General features: G+C 35.9%; 1 protein-coding gene across 6 annotated transcripts in view; it reads left to right on the top strand.

The window, feature by feature from the left end:
• IBTK (inhibitor of Bruton tyrosine kinase) overlaps positions 1-24037 on the top strand; it is a 96810-nt gene that overhangs the window by 57399 nt on the left and 15374 nt on the right. For all 6 annotated transcript variants that reach the window (XR_449809.2, XR_009005161.1, XM_007167958.2 and 3 more), the window contains exons 21-25: positions 1322-1434; positions 5172-5320; positions 7093-7256; positions 8383-8475; positions 9023-9166. Coding sequence is in view for 4 of the 6 variants with exons in the window: in XM_007167958.2 (XP_007168020.1) it covers positions 1322-1434; positions 5172-5320; positions 7093-7256; positions 8383-8475; positions 9023-9166 (663 nt within the window). In the remaining 2 variants the exon portion in view is untranslated. The remainder of the gene's footprint in view (positions 1-1321; positions 1435-5171; positions 5321-7092; positions 7257-8382; positions 8476-9022; positions 9167-24037) is intronic.

A 24037-nucleotide genomic window follows, 5' to 3' on the forward strand; every position in this document is an offset into this window, starting at 1 on the left:
AAAGGCATACTGCACTAGAGCAGAGAGAACAGGAAAGGAGTAAATGGCAGTCAGGAGATGTTAACAGTTTTGGAAGTTGGAAAGTGGTTGCCGAGCAGTAATGACTTAGAACAGAAAAAACTAAAACAGAATTCTGGAAAGGCTTAAGAATTATAGGTACTAGGTTTATGAAGACCAGTGTAAGTGGCTGGATTTGGAAAAGAGCATTTTTTTTTTTGGAGAATTTTTCAAAGAGCATTGATGTATTCCTGAACCAAGTGATTGCCCCTCCTCCATCTTGGCAGAAGATGAGCGATTTGCCTTCTGGAGAGGGTGAACCAAGGGGAGTTCATCAGCCATTCTTCCAGATCCCTCTCTATAGAGAACCCTACTCGTTCAAGAGATATGACCCACAGTGACTGGCATTTGGGAGTCCTTCAATAAAATATCCCAGGTTCTACACAGTCTCCCTGTTGACCATTTAATAAGTCCTGCTTAGAATTTCCAATCTGCATTTTAGGCTGATTTATCAGCTGGTTATAGAATTACTTTCCTTCTGCTTGGTAAATGACCTGTTAAAATAAAATCTTCGGATATTCAAGTCATTTACTACATATATGTGTGAGTGTATATATACGTATGAGTATAATTGTAGCTCACTGAAAAGCTGCTCTTGGTTCCAGAAATTTTTTTTAACCTCTTTTCTAGAGTTTGGTGGTAGCCACTGGAATACTTGAGGTTTATAAATATCTGACTTGGATGTATGACATGTTATTACATTAAAAATTATAATAAAATGATTAACATTGACATAAATACATTATCCTTCACAAAATAATAGTATTCACAGCTGACCTGTGTTACTGTGGATGAATTATGTAATGAGATCTATAATTTTTAGGTGAAATAAGACTGTTGTAGTCCTCATAGATAGTTATTTTCTCTTTCCTGATTAATAATAATTCAAGGAATTAAGCAGCCCCTGAAATACTTTAAAACTTATCACCAAATATTTCTAGTTCCAGATCATAGATTATAATAGCTTGTGTGTGAACATGTACAGTATTTTACTTTTCAAAGTATTTTCTTATGTACCATCTTGTTTCTAACTTTCACAGAAATGCTAGGGTTAGAACAAGTGATAGTATCACACTGAAGTTTGGTGGAATTGAGTAACTTGCCCTGGGCCACTTAGATAAATGGGACTAGAACATATATATTCTTCTGTGTTTTCTGTTTGACCAAAATGCTGTATTCCGTTGCTCAAAATGCATAGTTCTTCTCCTGTTTCATCTGTAACTTAATTTTTTTAAAATGACTTTTATGTTTGCTTTTTTCCTAGGGAAAGTGTGTTCAAGAAGACAAAAACGAAAGCAAAAAAGAAGCCACGTAAGCGGTCAGATAGTTCTGGAGGTTATAACCTTTCAGATATTATTCAGAGTCCACCATCTACAGGTTAGTGGAAAATAGTTTAGGGTATATTTTCTGATCTAATCTTTCATGTCTCTGTTCCTTATCTAATTCATTTAACATGTATTAAATACTGTTATATGCCATCTGCTGGGGCTACAGAAATAGAAAATAGTCCTTGTCTTAGGGAGGCCACAGAAAATGATAATGTATTGTGATAAGTACTCTGATTGACATTTGCTCTGTGAGCACAGAAGGGGCACCCAAACTAGTCTGAGAAGATCAGGGGACATCTGTTAGAGGCAAGTGATCCCTGAGCTGGATCTTGAAGAGTGAAGAGAACTTAGCCAAGTAAAGGAGGCAGATTGACATGCTAAGAGAATGGGGCAGTATGTTTCAAGCCTAGAGGCAGTAGAAAGACTGCACGTTTGTTGTGCATAGCTCAGCCATATCAGGTAGGTGCAGATAGGAGATAGGTTGGAGAGGGTCAGATTTTGGAGGGTGTTATATGCCAAACTGAGGAATTTGGACTTTAATCTGAAGGCTACAGGTAGCTATTGATGGATTTTTTAAGGCAGGGTGTGACTGGATAAGGTTTATGTTTTTAGAAAAGACCACTCTGTCTAGTGGCATAGAGGGTTAGAGGTGGGCAAGACATGACAGAGATACTATTAACACGTGCATTCAGTTCATAGATATCAGTGCTTCAAGTGAGATGCCACGTGGGATTCCATTCATGCGTGTTAAGGAGGTTATAATCCAGTAGTAAAATACAACACGTTTTATATCTAGGCATTATGTGAGCCTGTTTGAAAGTAAGGTTATATAGTTTTTCTGAAATTTTTTTTCCCAGTTTTTAATTTTGAAAATCTTTTAAGTTACTAAAAAGGTGGAAAGAAAAATACCATGAACACCTGTATACCCATTATCCAGATCTATTGTTAACCTCTTACCACACTTGCTTTTTCTTGCAGGCTTTGTCTTGCATGCTCTGTTCCCTCATCCTCCAAACATTCTACAGACACACTTTTTTTTTTAACCTGATCCACTTGGAACTAAGCTGTAGACATGACATTTTCCCCCCAAGGTTAATATGAATCTCCTAAGCATAAGGGAGATAAAACCCTTATTCTGTACAATCACAATACCATTATCACATTGAAAGACAATTAACATTAATTAATATTATCTAGTGCTGTAGTCTATGCCCAGATTTCCCTAATTGACCAAACATGTTTTTATAGCCTTTTCTGTTTTAACATTAAGAAAAAAAAAATCTAATGTTGTATCAGGGTTGACATTGCCTTTGCTTATTAATGTCTTTTTAGTCTCTTAAGTAGAACAGCACCGTCACACCCTTCTGTTTTGTTTTGTTTTGTTTTCAGAAGTTGAGGCCAGTGGTATTGTAGACTATCCCACATTCTGGGTTCATCTGATTAGATCCAGATTGAACGACCTAAATTTTAACAGTTTCTTTAGATAAAAATTTGAAGTGTAACCAAAAAAGAATGGCAGCACAGCATGGCTTTCAGAAATAGTTGGTGTGTCTATAGCCGTAAGACAAACTGGTGCAGTTTCTATCAGCAGTGTTTTCACAGTCAATCAGCCGTATACAGGCAACTTTGAAAAGTAAAAATGAGGTATTTGACATGTTTGATAAATAAATAATGTGAAGAATAGTCGTTTTAGATAACACACGAGATATTAAAAAAGAAAGCTAATATACCTAAATTGATTGATGAAGTACTGAAGATAGGTCTATAGGTCTTTCTCATTTGCTGCATATCCTGATTCCTATTTTAGGACCTTTTTAAAGTTTAAATTCTGTGATTTTGCATCCTCTGTGTTACATGAATTACCCGTAGTCCTTAGAAGGAGGCATAGGTGGATTGATGGCAGGATGAATAAATGGACAGACAGTCGTGGAGCTAGTGATTTTCCAAATACCTAAAAGATTTATGGAAAAAGCAGATATTTGGTTTGTTTTAAAGGATGTTATTGATAGCATATGTGTTAAGAGTCTTAGCATTTCAGAGCTGGAAGAGTAGTAATGAATTAATTTACACCTCTTCCTTTAAACTTGAGGAAACAAGCTCAGAAAACTTTTAAGTGATTTCAGGTCGTAGCAGCCAGAGGTAGAATTTATTTTCTTGATTCCTGTTTGGTATTCTTCCTGCTATACTACTCCTTCTGTGGCCAAAGCAAAAAATGATTGAAAGGTTAAATTTAACTGGGGGCCAGAGTAACCTATTCTGGGAGAAAATCTGAGTATGAAGCTAATTTCATCAAGGACAGTTGTATGAAGGCTTAACGTTTGTTTGTGTTGATCCTTAAAGTTAGAAGTCATTCTGTGAAAATGTTTTTTAATCAAAAATAATTGTTGGCCACTTTAATCGTCTTTATTTATTAGATTTGTTTCTAATTGACTTTTGGGAGCATCCCAGTATTAAATATACTCTCATATAAAAGTTTGCTACTCTTAAAAATATTTAAAACATTGTGGGGGAGAAAAGTTTGAATGTTATTTCCGAATTGTATTTTAGCAATAACAACAAAAAAGGCACATACCTTGTCAGGGTGATTTACTTTTTTTTTTTTTTTTTAATTTATTTATTTAGTTTATTTATTTTTGGCTGCGTTGGGTCTTTGTTGCTGCGTGCAGGCTTTCTCTAGTTGCAGTGAGTGGGGGCTACTCTTTGTTGAAGTGCCCTGGCTCTCATTGCAGTGGTTTCTCATGTTGTGGAGCACGGGCTCTAGGCGCCTGGGCTTCAGTAGTTGTGGCTCGTGGGCTCTAGAGCGCAGGCTCAGTAGTTGTGGCACACAGGCTTAGTTGCTCCGCGGCACGTGGGATCTTCCCAGACCAGGGATTGAACTCGTGTCCCCTGCATTGGCAGGCGGATGCTTAACCACTGTGCCACCAGGGAAGCCCAGGGTGACTTACTTTTAAAGAGAACAACACTTAACTGAATTTATGAGATATGTTTTATAATGTATTTATTTTGCTACTTCATTTAGATTGTACTACATTTTAAATATATGGAAATAAACACATGAACCTAAGCAAAAGTTTTTTTTTTTTTTTTACTCTGTTTATACTTGAAATGACTGATTTGCTAATGAGCCAGGATACCAGATGTAGCAGGGAGACAGGTATTTAGCTTGCCTAAGAGAACAAATGGTATATACATTTCATAACAACTTATGCTTTAGGTGATAAGCTAATTGAAAATAGCTCTCAATTCACAGATATTTTGCAGAAGGAAAACCCCTCAAACAGGCCACAGTTGACTTCCTCAAAGCCTCTGCTACCTGGCCAGCCTGCTGGCTTAGATGAGTGGCAGAAAGGTTATAATGCTTCTTCCACACAGACTGGGACTAATCCCCCTTTGCATAGGTGCAGAGACAGATGAGAAAGGGAAAGGGGAGGGGTCTAGAGTTTATTAATTTTGTCTTGCTGTCTTGTCTTTATGGGGAAAAAAATGTTCTGAGTCACTTTTTAAATTAGATACCAAATAACCATCTTCCTCAGGTTTATTACTTAATTGGTGTGTAATTAAAATGAATAAAACTGTTGTTTTAAAATTCTCCATTTCAGTTTTTCGCTTCAACTGATTTCTTTCTTCAGTTAGCTTGAATTATTAAGACTTTAGTACAGTGACTGTAATTTAAATGTTACTAAATCTGGATAAATGGATGCTTTTAGCTCTATTTGGTTCATTAAATGTAATACATATATGTTTACTGTATATGTGTTTAAACATGAAAAAATTTTTATTTTTTAGGATTGCTAAAGTCTGGTAAGACCAATTCTGTGGAATCTCTTCCAGAACTGTTGACATCAGACTCTGAAGGAAGCTATGCAGGAGTGGGTAGTCCTAGGGATTTACAGTCTCCTGATTTCACAACAGGATTTCATGCAGATAAGACTGAGGTTTGTCTTTGTTTATTAATGCACTCTTTTCTTCAAATTTTAGTCTGTAGACAGTTTAGTTTTTCATTATTTTTACTCTAACTTTAAAACACTCTTCTGGCTTGTTTATAAGAAAATACAGTTAATGACATAATATATGTAGTGTTAGTTTTCTCAAATTTGCCTAATATTTCTAGTTTTAAAGATTATAATTGCAGTTTTGAGCCCTTTATGATGTTGTATTTCTAATCTTTCTGTAATAAAAGTAATGTTGATGTAAAGTATAGCAATACTGTATAGGCATATTGAAATATATATTCATAGCTAAATTACTTGAAATATATTTTGTGAAATGTCAGTTAACACCAGCTACAAATTGTCAAAGGAAAATGATTTTGAAAGTAAGCCTAATACCAAAATCTGTTTAGTGTCTTTCCGCCATGGTGTGAACTGGAGCAATGCAATCTGGAATGGAGTTCTTCTCCTAGTCTAGCATAATTGACACTAAGCTGCTGAATTCCTAGGCTGGTCAACTCTGGGGGAGGCCATGTTTCAGACATCTCTTAACATTTAATTCCATAGTTGTTAATCTACAGGGAAGGAGAATGTCAGACTTACCAGATGTAGAGTAATTTTTTTCTAACCTCTGTACATCCACAAAATATATTAGAACATCTAGAAATTTGTGAGACAATAGAAAATTTACCCTTTATTAAGAGTCTTATAGGCCTCAAGGATTGATATAAAACAAATTTTTATCATAAAAATTTTTTTATGTAAGGTAGAAGTTTGGGGGAAATTAATATTACACTTAGGTTGGCCTGGAAGACAGGTGAGGTTTAAAAGAAGGTTGAAGGCATACTGTGAACTTTTGGCAATAGTAGAAAAATCTATCCTGGCAGTGGAAATACCATTTCAGTAACTTCCTTGACCTGTTGTAATCGCAATAGTTTTAGGGTCCCTTTTGAAGTGTCAATATTATTTGGCTTTAATTTTATTCAGAGTCCTTTAATTATATTCAGAGTGAATTGTATGACATTTATACCAGACTTTCATTTTGTTTCATTTTAAAGTCATGGATGTTAATTTTTTTTTTTTTTTAAATTTTATTTATTTATTTATTTATTTATTTATTTATTTATGGCTGTGCTGGGTCTTCAGTTCGTGCGAGGGCTTTCTCTAGTTGCGGCAAGTGGGGGCCACTCTTCATCGCGGTGCGGGGACCGCTCTTCATCGCGGTGCGCGGGCCTTTCACTATCGCGGCCCCTCCCGTTGCGGGGCACAGGCTCCAGACGCGCAGGCTCAGCAGCTGTGGCTCACGGGCCCAGCTGCTCCGTGGCATGTGGGATCTTCCCAGACCAGGGCTCGAACCCGTGTCTCCTGCATTAGCAGGCAGATTCTCAACCACTGCGCCACCAGGGAAGCCCATGGATGTTAATTTTAAAGTTACTGCTTCATATCTTATTTGAACAACTTATATTTATTAACATTTTTGTTTAATGCTCAGGTAAATAAGAACTTGATATGCAAACTTACGTCCCTAAAAATTATTCCCAAAGCTTTTAATAATTGGGTTATAGCCACTGATATGGTTTGAGAATTGATCAAGATACTAAACTGTAGAAGAACTGAATTGAAAATACTAGATAATTATTGTTGTAAGGTTTTACTCTTTAATATAGTTTAACCAGTATTCACTGAGTACCAACTATGTGTTAGCTACTGTGCTAGGGGTACCTGCTATTACTCACTTTTTAATTTTTTTTTTTTTTTTTTTTTTTTTTTACCTCCAGGGGAAAACTAAATCCTATGTTAATGGTACACCTCCTACACATTTTAGGGAAGATTTAAAACCATGGGAAAAATCACCAGTACTTAAAATATCTGTTCCACAGCCCATTCCCAGTAACAGAATTGATACTACAAGCTCTTCCAGTTGGGTTTCTGGCTCTTTCAGGTAGGATTTTTATTTTGTTCTGTACTTGTTAGTCTGAGAAATATCATTTATTTTTAGTCAAGTGAAACTTTTTAATGAAGCACATTTAAAAAATTAATATAAATTTCTAATATACAGCAAATTACCTAAATGCATACAAATTACCAGCTAAAGTGCATGCAAATTACCAACCAGCTAAAATAGGCTCTTTTTTCCAGACAGAATTTAGTTGCCTTTGCAGTGTCATCAGGGAATACTTAGTAAAATACTCTATAACAAACACACACACACACACACACACACACACACACACACATATAGTGACTTGATATCAGCTTCTTTTTCTTTTTTAATGGATAGTGTATATTAGTAAAAACTCCCACTCAGGAAGACCATTTTGTCATTTGTAAGCTTACTTTATCTTTTTTTTTTTTGCACATTAAAGTGTATTTAAGATCTCACAAAATGTGTTGTTACTCACAATTAATTTTCAGAGGGAATTCATTTAATGTTATGCTGTAGTTTTAACTTAACCTATATTGTATCCATATTTTTCTTTTACTTAGAAAAGTCAATTTTTAAAACTGAAGGAATAAGTATAATTAACATACAGTATTCTTTCAAAGAGCTAATTGAGCTTATGCTTTATCTTTATTACCTAGTATGGTTTATAATAGGCTAAGACTGTTAATTGACTTACCAACTGTATTGTCATCTGGGCCATTTGTGTAATTATTTTGAAATATGCTGTATTTTGCACAGTTGGAATAAAGGTGATGATGTCCCGGTTTATGATGCTTCATGGTCTAAAGATAGTTCAGAAAGTAGTCTCACCTTTCTTCCTAAGTAAACATATTTGTGGGAACACCTGGAAGCATCTTCTAATCACTAATGTTAGATATTTTATTAAACATGTATCTCTTAACATTATGACTTTTGATGCATCTTATTATTATGTATGTATGTATATATAAAAGTAGCTTTCATTCAAAATATCCTTTTTGAAGTTGGCCACAGCTGACAAAATAGACCTAAATTATCCTCTCATTAATGATGTTATATATAATTTACAGTTTCAGTAATGTTTGGGTGTTGGACTTCATGGATAAATGAATGGGTTGTAAAGTAACTTTTGTATGTCTTTTAGTCCTGTAAGCCCTCCTGTCATGGATCTCAGAACCATCATGCAAATAGAAGAAAGTAGACAAAAATGTGGAGCTACACCAAAGACAAATTTGGGGTTGGTTACAAAATCATAAAAAAGGAAAGACCATGTTGTGTTATAGTTCTGCCCTAAAGAACTGGAAAAACCTACTGGACCTTTCCTATTATTTTTCTGCATTTGATGTTAAAGTTAGTTGTAAGCTCTTTTCTAGGTAATTTAGCCTCCATAACATTATTTCTTAAATATATGCTGAAGACTGGGTTGGGTTGATAGTCTAGCTCTTGTGGAATACAGTATTACATGCCGGAAATTTGCCTCTAAAATGATCTATTTCTCATACAAGTGTGATGCAAGTGTATTAGGAGGGCTCCCATGTAGCTATTACTTGATCCTTGATAGTATAAACTAATTATATATTTTGCCACTGTTGAAACTTGTGGTCATTTTGATCTAGTAATAGTAAAATCCCATCAAATAAACACAGAGCAATATAATTACCAGTAACCTTTTTTGAGCAGAAATTAATGTTAATTGGTTTAATTTCTAGCAAAATTATTTCTTATGGAATTAAACTTTCTCAGAAGTGGTGAAACTGATTGGTTTAATTTAACTTAATTTCTAGAAAAATGATTTCTCATGGAGTTAAACTGTCTCAGAAGCAACGAAAAATGATTGCAATGACTACCAAAGATAATAATTCAGGAATGAATAGCATGGAAACAGCTTTAAGTGCTCCTTCAAAAACCCCCAAACCAGCGAATGCATGGTATGCTCTAATTTTTAATTAAAATAAGCTTTGTACATTAGCTTTTAAGGTAGTTCTTGGCTTTGGGTGCTTTTTTTTTTTTTTTTTCCTTCCTATCTTTTCAAATATTTCATTCCCCCGTTTGCTTTCAAGTTAAAAATTGGACCTTGGGAAATACTTTAGTTTTTTGTTTGTTTTGAGAAGTACATCATGATTTTTGAATTTTTTTCGTTATGTGTAGATAAAATTTCTTCTTGGTATTTTAATTAATGTTTATTGCTAAGGCAGTTTAAGGGAACATTCTTATTTTTTCATTTTTTATAAAAAATAATGTATATCATAGAGAAGTTTGATAAAAGCAAAGAGTTTTCTTTTAGTACCCTAATTTCTTTGTATATTCCCTGTATGTATCATGAATATCTTTAAATTTTTATAATCATAGCTTGTCATTGTCACTTTTAAGCAGGGCTGTTTACTTAACATTGTGTTATATAACTTTTCTCAATTACAGTTTACCCATAATGCAACATTAATAGGAATAATCTCCAAAGAGGTCAGATAGCAGTTTTGACATACGAAAAACAGGTTGTATTTCTCCCCTCCCATCCTCCCTTTTTTTGGTAACTAATATCATAATAATTGGAAACCAATTTTGGAAGAAAAATACATGGATAGTGTGAAGGGCAGGAAAGATCAGTAGAACCCTGTTGTTCTCACAAGCATTGAAGAGGGTATTAGAGACTACTCTTGGTTTGGGGGAATCCCTTCATTACTTCTAATGCCACTTTTTTCTATTTGTAAGAGGGAGTATTTTTCCCAATTAGAATGTAAATTGTTTTGAAGAGAGTGGCAACTCATTTTGATTGCCACCAATAGGACTAAATATCAGACCTACTAGTAAATCTAAAACATGATCACAGAAAAAGAAAACAAGAGGTGAGAACACCCACGTGAAAAAGAAAAGAGAGTAAAACTTGAGGGAATGGGTTTAGTAGAATGTTTGTTTTTTGTATGTATTTATTTATTTATTTATTTATTTATTTATTTATTTATTTATTTATTTATTTATGGCTGTGTTGGGTCTTCGTTTGTGCGAGGGCTTTCTCCAGTTGCGGCGAGCGGGGGCCACTCTTCATCGCGGTGCGCAGGCCTCTCACTGTTGCGGCCTCTCTTGTTGCGGAGCACAGGCTCCAGACGCGCAGGCTCAGTAGTTGTGGCTCACGGGCCTAGTTGCTCCGCGGCATGTGGGATCTTCCCAGATCAGGGCTCGAACCCGTGTCCCCTGCATTGGCAGGCAGATTCTTAACCACTGCGCCACCAGGGAAGCCCAAACCACTGCGCCACCAGGGAAGCCCAAGTAGAATGTTTTAATTGATTGGTATTTGTTGTGCACCTTCTACATGCAAGGCACTGTTCTAGTTTCTGATGATAAGGCAGTATACAAAACTGATTTAATCACTGCCTCTGTAGGGTTTATGGAGTAGCTGTTACAATATATATTTTTTAATATAAATTTATTTATTTACTTTTTTAAAATTTTTGGCTGTGTTGGGTCTTCATCGCTGTGCCCGGGCTTTCTCTAGTTGTGGTGAGCAGGGGCTACTCTTTGTTGCAGTGTGTGGGCTCAGTAGTTGTGGTGCACGGGCTTAGTTGCTCCACGGCATGTGGGATCCTCCCGGACCAGGGCTCGAACCCGTGTCCCCTGCATTGGCAGGCAGATTCTTAACCACTGCACCACCAGGGAAGTCCCCTGTTACAATATTGACTTACGTTTTCCCTAAACAAAAGTATGGAAAAGACAAAAAAAACAGTTCTTTGATTAGCTCTCAAGATACTAAATACATTGCAATTTGAGAGAATTAACTAAGCACATGAGGAAGCTTTGGGCTTAGTAAATACAGTTATAGCCCTGCCATCAACCAGTTTCCTTATTTAAAAACAAAAAGTAAAGATCACTCAAGTTAGGAAATCCAACTACTGGACAAATACTCTTGGTTTAGCATCTATTTCAAACATAGGAGTTCTTTCCAACCCCAATAAAGTATTTTTTTAAATCAAAACACATATTTTAAAATATTTAATAGTATGGTAATACTTCAAGGCTTCTTACCATGAAAGATAGCAGTTGCCTGCCCTGCCCCAAACTTTCTCTTTTATGACTGGTTAATTAAGATTCACAACAGAGTCATATTGTGAGGATGATTTTATTTCCTTTTTTTACACTCTTCTATTTTTTCCCTGTAATAACTAATTCTGTCAGTTTTCCTATACTGCCTATGTACTCATCAGTAATTCCCCCCCCCAGAGCTCTCTAAAACATACCTCTCTCCATTATGATGCAACATACCAGATAATTTATGACTTCTGTTTTTTATTGGAGGCGTCTTCATTAGAACTCTGAGTTCTCTGGTCTGAACTAGGCCTTTTCCAGGCCTGCTCAGTATCTGTGATCTTGAGACTTCTCTTAACTGTCATCCTGGGAATTTCTTTTGCTTCCCTCCGGTGTTTGATCCCCAGTTTCCTAGATCCTGTTTTTCTATTTCTTGGTTTACTCTTTGTTTTGATGTAGCACAATCTACATAAAAACCAGTGGTTTTCTGATAAAAGATGTATAGGACATACATTTTTGGAGGTCTTATATCTTTGAAAATGTTTTTATTCTTACCATTCTTGACTGATAGATCGGAACAGAATTCTGAGTTGGAAATCATTTGTAGAGTTCCTTTTTCTTATTGCTGTTGTGAAGTTTAATGCCATTCCAATTCCTAACTCTTACTATGTTTACCAGTTTCCTCCCTCTCCCCCTCCTCCCTTTTTCTTTTCTTTCTTTTTTTAAATTAATTAATTTGGCTGCATCGTGTCTTACTTGCGGCATGCAGGCTCCTCCTTGCGGCACGTGGGCTCTCTAGCTGTGGCACAGGCTCCAGAGCACGTGGGCTCAGTTGCCCTGGGGCATGTGGAAATCTTAGTTACCCAACCAGGGATCCAGCCTGCGTCCCCTGCATTGGAAGGAGGACTCTTAAACCACTGGACCAGCAGGGAAGTCCCCCCTTCCCTTTTTCTTTATCTCTAGTGTTCTAAAACTTCAGAGCGAGGTGCCTCGATGTGGGTTCTTTCTTGATAGATTATGCTGGGTACTTGATGGGCTCTTCTATTGGGAAAAGCATGTCTTCAAGTTCTAGGAACATCTTGTATTCTATCTGATACTTTCTTCTGTACTGTTTTCTCTAGAAATCACATTAGTTGGATATGGCTCTTCCTGGATTTCCCTAATTTTCTTACTTTTGCTTTTCTAATGTTCATATAATTATCTTCCTATTCTACTTTCTGGAACATCTCCCAGACTTTATCTTACAACCCTTCTACTGAATGTTTTATTTTAACTATTAAAATCTTTAATTGCCAAGAGCTCTTTCTTACTTGCCGATAGTGCCCTTTTATCAGTATCCTGTTCAACATTCAACTGTCAAAGATACCTGTACTCTATAAACTTTTTCACTCTTTAATATATATCCAACAGAAGTATATGTACATGTGCACCAGGCAACATGTATCAGAATGTTTGTATCATCCTTATTTGTAAAAGCCAAAAACTGTGAACAACCTAAATGTCTATAGCAGTAAATGGGTAAATTATAGCTTATTTGTATAGTAGAGTACTACACAATGATGAAAATGAATTATGACTAAATACAACTGTGTGAATGAATCTCATCAATGTAATATTGAGCAAAAGAAGCCAATCAGAAAAAAAAACTATATGATTCCATTTATAAAAGTTAAAAATAGTCATTGATTTACATTGATGTGTATTCACTCTTTTTTCATGTATGTTTTAGTTACGTTTTGTTTTATTTGGTGGATTGTTTAAGTTCTGGTTGGAATCTGTGTGCCTGTGTGGGACAGGTTGACTGATGGGTGCGACTGTAGGGTGACCCAGCGGTACCCTTAGAGGACCCCCGCACCACTGTCTCCGTGTTTTTTCTCCTTGGTCTGTCAGTTTCTCTAAGGAGAAGGCTTTTAATTTTTATATTTGGTTGCCAGCCTTCTGGAAGCTGATCAGGGTGAGGCAGTTAGGCCTGGGACTGAGGTTCTCACAATTTGGTCTAGAGTCTCACATATCTCATCATTTAGTGTATAGATTTTAAACACAGCAGTTTAGTCCTACCTGCCTCTATACACTGGTGATTTTCAATCAAATCCTCCTCCTACCAAGGTGAAGGAAGTACAGTCATCTGACCACGTGGAGATAGGGAGGGCATCTGGCATTCTCCGCCACTCCACAAGTGAACCTTGAGCCAGTATTCCTGTTTTCATCTGCATGACTACGTCAGGATTTGATGTTTAACATGTCTCCAACGTATGAGCCTCTTCAGGGCTCCGAGCGTCACACTCTACCCCCACTCCGCTTGATGACAGGTTTTCTTTACTTCCACTACATCAAGGTTCATTCTGGCCCTGTTCTGTCCTCCAGTAGTGTATTATTACTTCTGGTCTGCCATTGTCTTAATGCCTTATTCTTTTGCCTGTGTGGGTTTATGCCTTTCTGATTATATTCTTGTTCACTTAACATGGGATTTTAGAGGAAAGGATTAGAGTAATCATTTATCTGAAACTTCAGACTTTGATTTTCAGGTTTAGGAAAAAAATTTCCCTAGTCATTATTAGCAATATGAACTCAGACTCCTACGTTGAAGAGACTATCTAAATTTCAAAAAATATATATTATGGCATATTAAGGAGCATTCTAGGAACGTGGGAGGAAGAATGCCATAAAATTTGGCCAAAAATATAATCAGGGTATTTTTCTTTGAAAAGTAATTTGGTGACTGAATTATAAGTGATGTTTATTATACATTTAGTTGATGAAAATGCGACTGGAAAATCTAAATACAAACAGATGAATAATGGATCTTATGTATTTTACGGAACCAAAGAAATTTATCTAACTGACCAATTATAGGTAATTTATTCTGAATTTTTATGAAAGTGAGAGATATCTGAATTGTCATAAAATCAATCATTTATACCCTTCTTATGACTTTATAAGACCAAATTTTTGGTATCTGAAGGATCTTTTAAAGTTCATTTCTCCTAAATTCTTCTGAATTTATGTACTGCTTGAGTTATTAAATAAATAAATAGTGGGCTGAGCTAACTTAGTAGAATATATGTATGTAAGATATATATGTCAAGAAATGTACATAATTATACATATGTATTATAAGTATATATGTATATAATATATGCATATAAATTAATGACAGGGATCAGAAAACATTTGTTAGAACTTTTTTTTTTAATATTTATTTATATTTATTTATTTCTTTATTTGGCTGTTCCAGGTCTTAGTTGCAGCTCGCGGGCTGCTTAGTTGTGGCATGCGAACTCTTAGTTGTGGCATGCATGCATGTGGGATCTAGTTCCCTGACCAGGGATCAAACCCGGGCTCCCTGCATTGGCAGCATGGAGTCTTAACCACTGCACCACCAGGGAAGTCCCTTGTTAGAACTTTTAAGAACATATTTATGTAAAATGGTTGATGTTTGGTATTCCTGAATTATGATGTATATTTAGTAGAAATGGAAATAGTCATTTTTAGGTTGTTGAATTTTCTTTCTTGAATTCTTATAAGGCTGCAGGTTTAGTATATCACTTCATTTTTAATCAGTTACACAATACATGTGGTATATGGTTAAAGAAATAAAATAGTAATTTGTTTTCCTGAGAATATCTCTTGTAAATATTGGTTTATAGAAAGTTGGTAGAATTTTAACTTTGCCCAGCTTTGAAAAAAGTAGAAAATTAATCTGAAATTAGCATTTTAATCTGATTTACAGATTGTATTTATGGAATATATTCATTACTGTAGTGATTTATCTGTTTTTAAATACTTCTCAAAGGGACATCTTCATCCTGATGAATCATCTAATGTGATTTTATTTATTTATTTATTAGAAGGGTTTTTATTATTTATTTATTTATTATTTATTTATTTATTTATTTATTTATGGCTGTGTTGGGTCTTCGTTTCTGTGCTACGGCTTTCTCTAGTTGCGGCGAGCGGGGGCCACTCTTCATCGCGGTGCGCGGGCCTCTCTTGTTGCGGAGCACAGGCTCCAGATGCACAGGCTCAGCAATTGTGGCTCACGGGCCTAGTTGCTCTGCGGCATGTGGGATCTTCCCAGACCAGGGCTCGAACCCGTGTCCCCTGCATTGGCAGGCAGATTCTCAACCACTGCGCCACCAGGGAAGCCCTAGAAGGTGTTTTTGTACTGTGTTTATCTTAATAATGAGGTTAATGTGCCGTTCATTAGCAAGTCACACATTAGCCCTCTAAGTCTGCTTCTGGTTGTGGTAAGGAATTTTACTTAGATTGTTAACACATTCACTCACCTTGTGTCGGTGTTAAATATGAAAGATAACTGGTTTTTGCATTACAATGAAGTTCTAACCAGTTGACTTTTAAATCTAATGTGAAATCGCCAAGTGTACATGGGAGTTGGTCACTTTTCATTTTCCTTTATTTTACTTGGAGAAATAATACAACATTTCTCACCAGTCATCTTGAGTGGAAGAATGCACTATCTTTGTGGCCTGGCTTGATGTATGAATGTAAATTCTCCAAATTCCATTTAGAGCTAACCTATAAATTATAAACTAATTTCAATTATTTAAATTTTTGGAGCTAGAAATTTTATTCATTAAAGCAAAAATTTCACGGCTGCTTTAGTTGAGGAACAAAATCTTGATTAATTTTTTATGTGGCTACAGATGCTTCTTCATTAAGTTTCTCTGGCTGCTAAAATGGGAAAGAGCCAGAACCTTTGAGTTAGGAAAGTAAAATCGTTGGAAATCAGACACTGTTTCAAAGTATGGCATGATCAGTGGAAAGACTAACAGAACTCATTTAAAGAAGTCTGCGTAAGACGTTTTATAGGTAACCACTGTGCATGGTTAATGAACATGTGAGTTTAAGGTATCTTGTAAGCATTGTTACCTATATTTATTCTTAAGGAGATGTTATCATAAGTAGCCATTAAAGAAATAAAAATTTTTAGTGTGTATATTATTTTTATTTATTTATTTTTTTAAAGGATTTTCTTATTTATTTATTTTATTTATTTTATTATTTTTTTGGCTGTGTTGGGTCCTCGGTTCGCGCGAGGGCTTTCTCCAGTTGCGGCAAGCGGGGGCCACTCTTCATCGCGGTGCGGGGACCGCTCTTCATCGCGGTGCGCGGGCCTTTCCCTATCGCGGCCCCTCCCGTCACGGGGCACAGGCTCCAGACGCGCAGGCTCAGCAATTGTGGCTCACGGGCCCAGCCGCTCCGCGGCATGTGGGATCCTCCCAGACCAGGGCTCGAACCCGTGTCCCCTGCATCAGCAGGCAGACTCTCAACCACTGCGCCACCAGGGAAGCCCTAGTGTGTATATTATTTACCACATCTAGGAGCTCCCAAATTACCACTAAGATGAATCTGACACCGTGTGATTCTTACACAGATCATTGTGAAGTTTCTGTATTTAGAGACATGAATTACTTACAAAAGACATTCAGCGGATTTTTTTGGCAGAGTATTTGCCAGCAGTGTTCCCTAATGACTAATGAGACACTGTACTTTCCACCATAGTTACGTTGTTTGCCGGTAGAAACCTTCAGGTATGTGTGTTTTCGGGAGCAGAAAGGAGTTGGTAAGGAAACGGGGAGTGGTTCTTTGTATTCAGTTTTTCAGTGTTCTGCATGTGTATGTGCTTTGGAGAAAATTTTGTGGTAAAGTCAGGTAAGTTCCTTTTGAAGAAATATCTTTCACATGAATACTTCAGTAGGTCATGTTCTGATAAATCTGTAAAGAACATTTCCCTTCTATGATTTAAGATTTTACATAGGGTAAATGATTTTTAAATGTGGACGCAGTAGTAGAGTATAGTGATCTTAATATAGATCTTATAGTGATCTCCTGGGTTCTGGAGTGAGCCTTGCTTGAGCTTGGAATTGTGAATCTGTTACCTGGTAGCAGTGTGAATTCAGATAAGTTATTTAATCTTTCTCTGTCAGATCAGTTATTTAATCTTTTTCTGTCTCCTTGTTCATAAATAGGGCTAAACACAGTACCTATTTCACAGAGGTATTGTGAAGAGTACACTGAGTTAAACACATTTAGCCTAGCACCTTCAGTGTTGTATAATCAAATGTATAAATGTTCACCATTATTACATACTAAATAAATTGTAACTTAATCTGTAGTATGTTCACATGATTGATTTCTTTAACATGTATTAAGTTATTGGTTAGTTTTTTTCCTTAGAAAAATTATGTGAGGTAGTTTGTATTGACTTAATTATTGAGTAGATAAAAATTTGGTAAAAGTTTTTAGCCGATTTTGTTATGAATAGATGCTTAACTCATATGCTAACAAAACAGTGTGAATCACCATTATGTTCCTCCCATCTGTGTCATCTTTGGCTCTTTACAAGGAGTATTGTTTTCATTTCTTATTGAAGCCAGTGATAGACTAGATGGCCAGGCATGAGTTTTGTGATCATTAAGAACTGGGTTTGGATCCCAGTTCTGCCTTATCTCTGGTCATCTTAGGATCATTCAGATCCCTCAACTTTGCTTGTACTCTTCTTTTAAACTTAGGTAGTGATGAAAATACTTACCTTTAAGGATTGTTATTGTAAGGGTTAAATGAGATGATGCATGTAAAAGTGTTTTGGTGGTTAGGTCAGAATCAGGTACAGATGAGTTATTCAGACAAGATACAGGATTTTAGAAGGCCTTGCTAATTTTTTATGGGGAACCCCAAATAGTTTATGAATTTAATCTGGGCGTGGATTTGATGGTTTCTTCAAAGTATGAATTTAACTTCTTGGGGAATTAACTGGTTAGCATTTGTGTGCACTTTGTTTTCTGAGTAAATAAAATAGAAGAAATTAATATTAGACTAGGAAATTGCTTATGTTGTTATTCATAATTTTGACTTATTAAGGATTTCTGAAAATGATGCTAAGGTTACAGTGTAGTTCTAGTATACAAAATAATAGCTAAAGGTTACATTTCTGAATCAGTTTTTCTAAGTTAGACTTTAGGAAGGAAAGATGACATGCCTATGAACTGACTATATTTCTTCATGTCAGAATTTCTGTGTTCTCATTGTCTTCTTTTTCTCTTAAAATAAGTTAGTTTTGTTAAATGCTGTGAAAATTGTGGATAGTAACAGACTTAACATAGCATTTCTATGTATCAGGTACTGTTTAAGTAAGTATTTTACCATAAGTTAACATTTGATCCTCATAACAACCATTATAAGGAAGGAGATGGTGTCAGTATCTCCATGTTACTGATGAGGAAACTGAAGCTCAGAGGTTAGTATCTCCCCAAGGTCAAAGCTGGTATGTGACAGAGCCAAGATTTGAACCTACAACAGTTAGCTGCAGAGCCTGTGTGCCTGACCCTGACTACTACCCTGCAAATCCTTTTTACATTTTTGATTGCAGTAAAACATTGATTGTTGAATAAAAAGATTCTAATACCATAGCAATCTGAGCATGAAATCTTTGGAAGCTAAATTAATCTGTAAAGGTGATTTTTAATTTGTATACTGTTTTTTGGTAGATATTCTAAAGTGCATTCCACTCAACTAATTCTCAAAGTACTACACCTATACTGGGTGTGATTAGTTTTGTGTATTTTTGATTATTTAGATCAACTTAATTTTTATTTCCTCTATGTTCTCCATGTAAAATTAGATTTAAATTTTAAAATTTTTTTGAAAATGTATTTATTCCTTATTTTAGTACAGGAAACAAACCTATTTAATATAGCAACATGAAAACTATGTATTACATGAAACAGATTCCCTATTGAATAAGCACATTTAATATATTCACTGGAAGTTTGTTCAGAAAACAATTATAAATCTATTAATTGAATTTTCTTTTAAATATTTTCAATTTCTATGACCATCTGAGCTGCACACTGCTTGCTGCACTGTGATGTAACATTGTTAGTTTTATCAGCTTTATTTTTTTTTTAATCAGTCATCAATTTTATACACATCAGTGTATACATGTCAATCCCAATCGCCCAATTCACACCACCATCCCCACCCACCCCACCACGGTTTCCCCCCCTTGGTGTCCATACGTTTGTTCTCTACATCTGTGTCTCAACTTCTGCCCTGCAAACTGGTTCATCTGTACCATTTTTCTGGGTTCCACATACATGTGTTAATATACGATATTTTTCTCTTTCTGACTTACCTCACTCTGTATGACAGTCTCTAGATCCAGCCATGTCTCAACAAATGACTCAATTTCGTTCCTTCTTATGGCTGAGTAATATTCCATTGTATATATGTACCACAACTTCTTTATCCATTTGTCTGTTGATGGGCTTTTAGGTTGCTTCCATGACCTGGCTATTGTAAATAGTGCTGCAATGAACATTGGGGTGCATGTATCTTTTTGAATTATGGTTTTCTCTGGGTATGTGCCCAGTAGTGGGATTGCTGGGTCATATGGTAATTCTATTTTTTAGTTTTTTAAGGAACCTCCATACTGTTCTCCATAGTGTCTGTATCAATTTATATTTCCACCAACAGTGCAAGAGGGTTCCCTTTTCTCCACACCCTCTCCAGCATTTGTTGTTTGTAGATTTTCTGATGATGCCCATTCTAACTGGTGTGAGGTGATACCTCATTGTAGTTTTGATTTGCATTTCTCCAATAATCAGTGACATTGAGCAGCTTTTCATGTGCTTCTCGGCCATCTGTATGTCTTCTTTGGAGAAATGTCTATTTAGGTCTTCTGCCATTTTTGGATTGGGTTGCTTGTTTCTTTAATATTGAGCTGCATAAGCTGTTTATGTATTTTGGAGATTAATCCTTTGTCCGTTGATTCATTTGTAAATATTTTCTCCCATTCTGAGGGTTGTCTTCTGGTCTTGTTTATGGTTTCCTTTGCTGTGCAAAAGCTTTGAAGTTTCATTAGGTCCAATTTGTTTATTTTTGTTTTTATTTCCATTACTCTAGGAGGTGGATCAAAAAAGATCTTGCTGTGATTTATGTCAAAAAGTGTTCTTCCTATGTTTTCCTCTAAGAGTTTTATAGTGTCCGGTAGGAGTGCAGTTATCTTAAGTGTAGGTTGTTGTATTTTCACAAACTGAACACATCTTGTGCAACCAGCACTCAAATCAAGAAGTAACACTACCAGCATCTCAGAAGTCCCCTCCACCAATCCACCATCCTGACTTCTACTTCCATAGAGTAATCTCTCCCTTTTTAGTACACACACACACAGAATCATTATTGTTTCTAGCTTCTTTTGCTCATTATATTTATGAAATTCATTCATATTTTGATAAGTACTGTCTAATATTCCATTGTGTAAATATACCACAATTCATTTTACTCATTCAGTTCTTGCTGGCATTTTAGTAGCTTTGTTGTTTTACTGTTAGGGTTAGTGCTGCTGTAGATATTCTAGTTCACGTCTTTGTTGAACATATTTGCATTTCTGTTGGGTATATAACTAGGAATAAAATTACCAGGTTGTAGGATATGCATATGTTCATTTTTAGTAGATACCACTAAACACTCTCACTAGTGGTATGTGAGTTGACCTTTTTCCACTTCCTTTCCATAAAAAATTGTTTTAGTCATTCAGAAGGAGTGCAGTAGATTTCATTGTGTATTCCGTTTTTTTGAAATAACTTTACCGAGGTATAACTTACATACAGTATAATGTACTAATTTCAAGTGTATAGTGGGAGTTTTGACAGATGTATCACCTGTGTAATCACCACTCCAATTAAGAAAAGTATTTCCACCATCCCACTATCTTTTCTCAACCAACCCCCACCCTCTACCCATGCCCCCGGCTACCACTGATGAAATTTCTGTCACTATAGCTTAGTTTTTGCTTTTCTGGAACTTCTTATAAATGGCGTGTAAGTGCAGTATGCTCTCTCTTGTGTCTGGCTTCCTTCGTTCAACATAAAGGTTTGGAGCTTCATGTTGTTGCAGGTATCAATAATCTCTTCCTTTCTTACGGTTGAGAAATACCGAGTTTATTTTTATGAAAAAAGTTATTTATGTACAAGTCTTATGTTATTATTTCTCTTGAGTAAATGCTTAGGATTGGAATTGCTGGTTCGTATGTTAAGTGAATGTTTGACTTCCTAGGAAAAGTACCAACCAGTTTTCCAAAATGGTCATGCCATTGGACATTCCTACTAGTAGTGTGTAAGAGTTCCCATTATTCCACATCCTTTCCAACACTTCGTATATTTAATCTTTTTAATTTTAGGTCTTCTAGTAGGTGTAGTTTATTTTGTATTTCTTGGGGGCTTATTGGCTATTTTCATATCTCTGAAATGTCTTTTCAGATCTTTTGCCTTTTATTGGGCTATTTTGTTAATCTAGAATTCTGAGAGTCTATATTCTGGAAATAAGGACGTTTTTGGATATGTTTTGTGGATATTATCTCCCAGTCTGTATTTTGGTTTTTCATTTCATAATAACATTGTCTTTGGAGGAGCAGAAGTTTTTAATTTTGGTAAAACCCATTACATCCATTTTTTTTTGTTTTCATTGAAAGTTAGGACTTTTTATGTCTTTGACTACTCTGTTACAAAAATTTTTTGTTTTGATCTAGGTGTTTCTTAAATTTAGCTTTTGTGATTGGGTTTGTGATTTTCTTTTTATATGTGGGTAAGGTAGAGATCAAGGTTTTTGTTTATTCTTTTTTTTCTCATACAGATATCTAGTTGTTCCAGCACAATTTGTTGAAAAGATTGTTCTTGCTCCATTTTATTACTTGGCACTTTTGCTGGAAGTCAGTTGACCATGATGTGTGTGTGGGTCTAATTCTGGACTCTACTCATTTCCGTTTGACCTATATATATGTGCTTTTGATGATAGCTTTTATAAGTGTTGAAATCAGATAGTATAATTTCTCTGATTTTGTTCTTTTTATTCAAAATTATTTTTTCTATTTTTAGTTTTGACCATGTTTAAATAAATCTTAGATTTGGCTTGTCAAAAAAAAAAAAGCCTACTGGGATTTGTTGGGTGTTGCTTTGAATCTGTAGATGAATTGAAGAGTATTGACAGGTTATCAGTATTGGGTCATTGAGTCCCCAAGAATGAACATGGTATCCTTTAGATCCTCTTTAAAATCTCTCAGCAGTCTTTTATAGTTTTAAGTATATGTATCATGTCCATCCATGTTTTGTTAATTGTATCCCTAAGTATTTAATTTTTTTGATGCATCCATTGACTGGATCATAGAACTTTTCTGTAGGATTTTTCTCCTTTATCCTGTTAATGTGATGAATTATATATTGATTGATTTTTTTTTTTTGAGTGTTAGAACAACCTTGCATTAAATAAAGCCCAATTGGTCATTGTTTATTACCTTTTTAGTAAATTGCTGAGCATTACCATTATCCCAGAAAATTTTCTTCAAAAAGTTCTCTTTTTATCTTTGCCCCCCTCTCACCGCAGTGTCAACCCATCGTTGTGGTTTTTCTTTTTTGACTGTAGTTGAGTTTTGCCTGTTCTAGAAGTTTATGTAATTAGAATGAAACATAATATACTTTTGTGTCTGGTTTCTTTCACTCAGCATGTTTCTCAGATTTATTTGGATTGTGTATACCAATAGTTTATTCCTTTTTATTACTCAGTAGTATTCCAAGGTATGAATATACCACAATTTGTGTTTACTCCTGTCAATGGACACCTGGACTCTTTCCAGTTTTTGGCTCTTAAGAATAAAGCTACTCTGACCATTCTTGTTTAGTGCTTTTTGTAGACATATATTTTAACTTCTCTTGGGTAAACACTAGGGAGTAGAATTGCTGGATTTTACAGAAAATGCATGTTTACTTTTTTAAAAAAACTGCCAGATCTTTTCCACAGCATTTGTATCATTTTATCCTCCCAGCAAAATTTATGAGACTGTTGGCTGTTTCACATCCTTGCCAGCATTTGGTATTGCCAATTAATTTTACCTGTTTGGGTGGGCATGTAGTGGTTTCTCCTTGTGGTTTTAATTTGTGTTTCCCTGATGAGTAATGAGCACACTTTTTCACGTGCTTATTGACCAATTAACATCTCTTCCTCTGTGAAGTGTCTATTCAGAGCCTTTCTGCATGCCTTTTGAAATTGCCTTGTCTTTTTTTTTTTCTTTTTGGCTGCATTTGGTCTTCATTGCTGTGCGTGGTCTTTCTCTAGTTATGGTGAGCAGGGGCTACTCTTTGTTGCAGTGCGTGGGCTTCTCATTGCAGTGGCTTCTGTTGTGGAGCACAGCCTCTAGGTGCGTGGGCTTCAGCAGTTGCAGCACACCTTCCCTAGAGCACGCGGGCTTCAGTAGTTGTGGTGCGTGGGCTCAGTAGTTGCGGCATGCGGGCTCTAGTGCGCACAGGCTTCAGTGTTGTGGCGAGCAGGCTCAGAGTTGTGGCTCATGGGCTCCAGAGCGCAGGCTCAGTAGTTGTGGTGCACGGGCTTAGTTGCTCTGAGGCACGTGGGATCTGCCCAGACCAGGGCTTGAACCCGTGTCCCCTGCGTTGGCAGGTAGATTCTTAACCACTGCACCACCAGGGAAGTCCTCAGGATTTCTTTTTAGAGTCTGGGTAGAAGTCCTTTGCCAGATGTATGTTTTACAAATATTTTCTCTGTTTTTTCTTAACGATATCTTCTGATGAACAGAAGTTTTTAACTTGGTTAAGTCTAATTTATCATTTCTTGATTTGATGGTTATTGCTGTTTATGTCCTAAGAAACCTTTGCTTACCACAGAGTTAGTTATGAAGATAGTCTTCTGTTTTCTTCCAGGATATTTAATTCATCTTGAAATAATTTTGGGGTATGGTGTGAAATAAAGGTCAA

Source organism: Balaenoptera acutorostrata, chromosome 14 (assembly GCF_949987535.1).
Source record: "Balaenoptera acutorostrata chromosome 14, mBalAcu1.1, whole genome shotgun sequence".
Lineage (NCBI taxonomy): Eukaryota > Metazoa > Chordata > Mammalia > Artiodactyla > Balaenopteridae > Balaenoptera > Balaenoptera acutorostrata.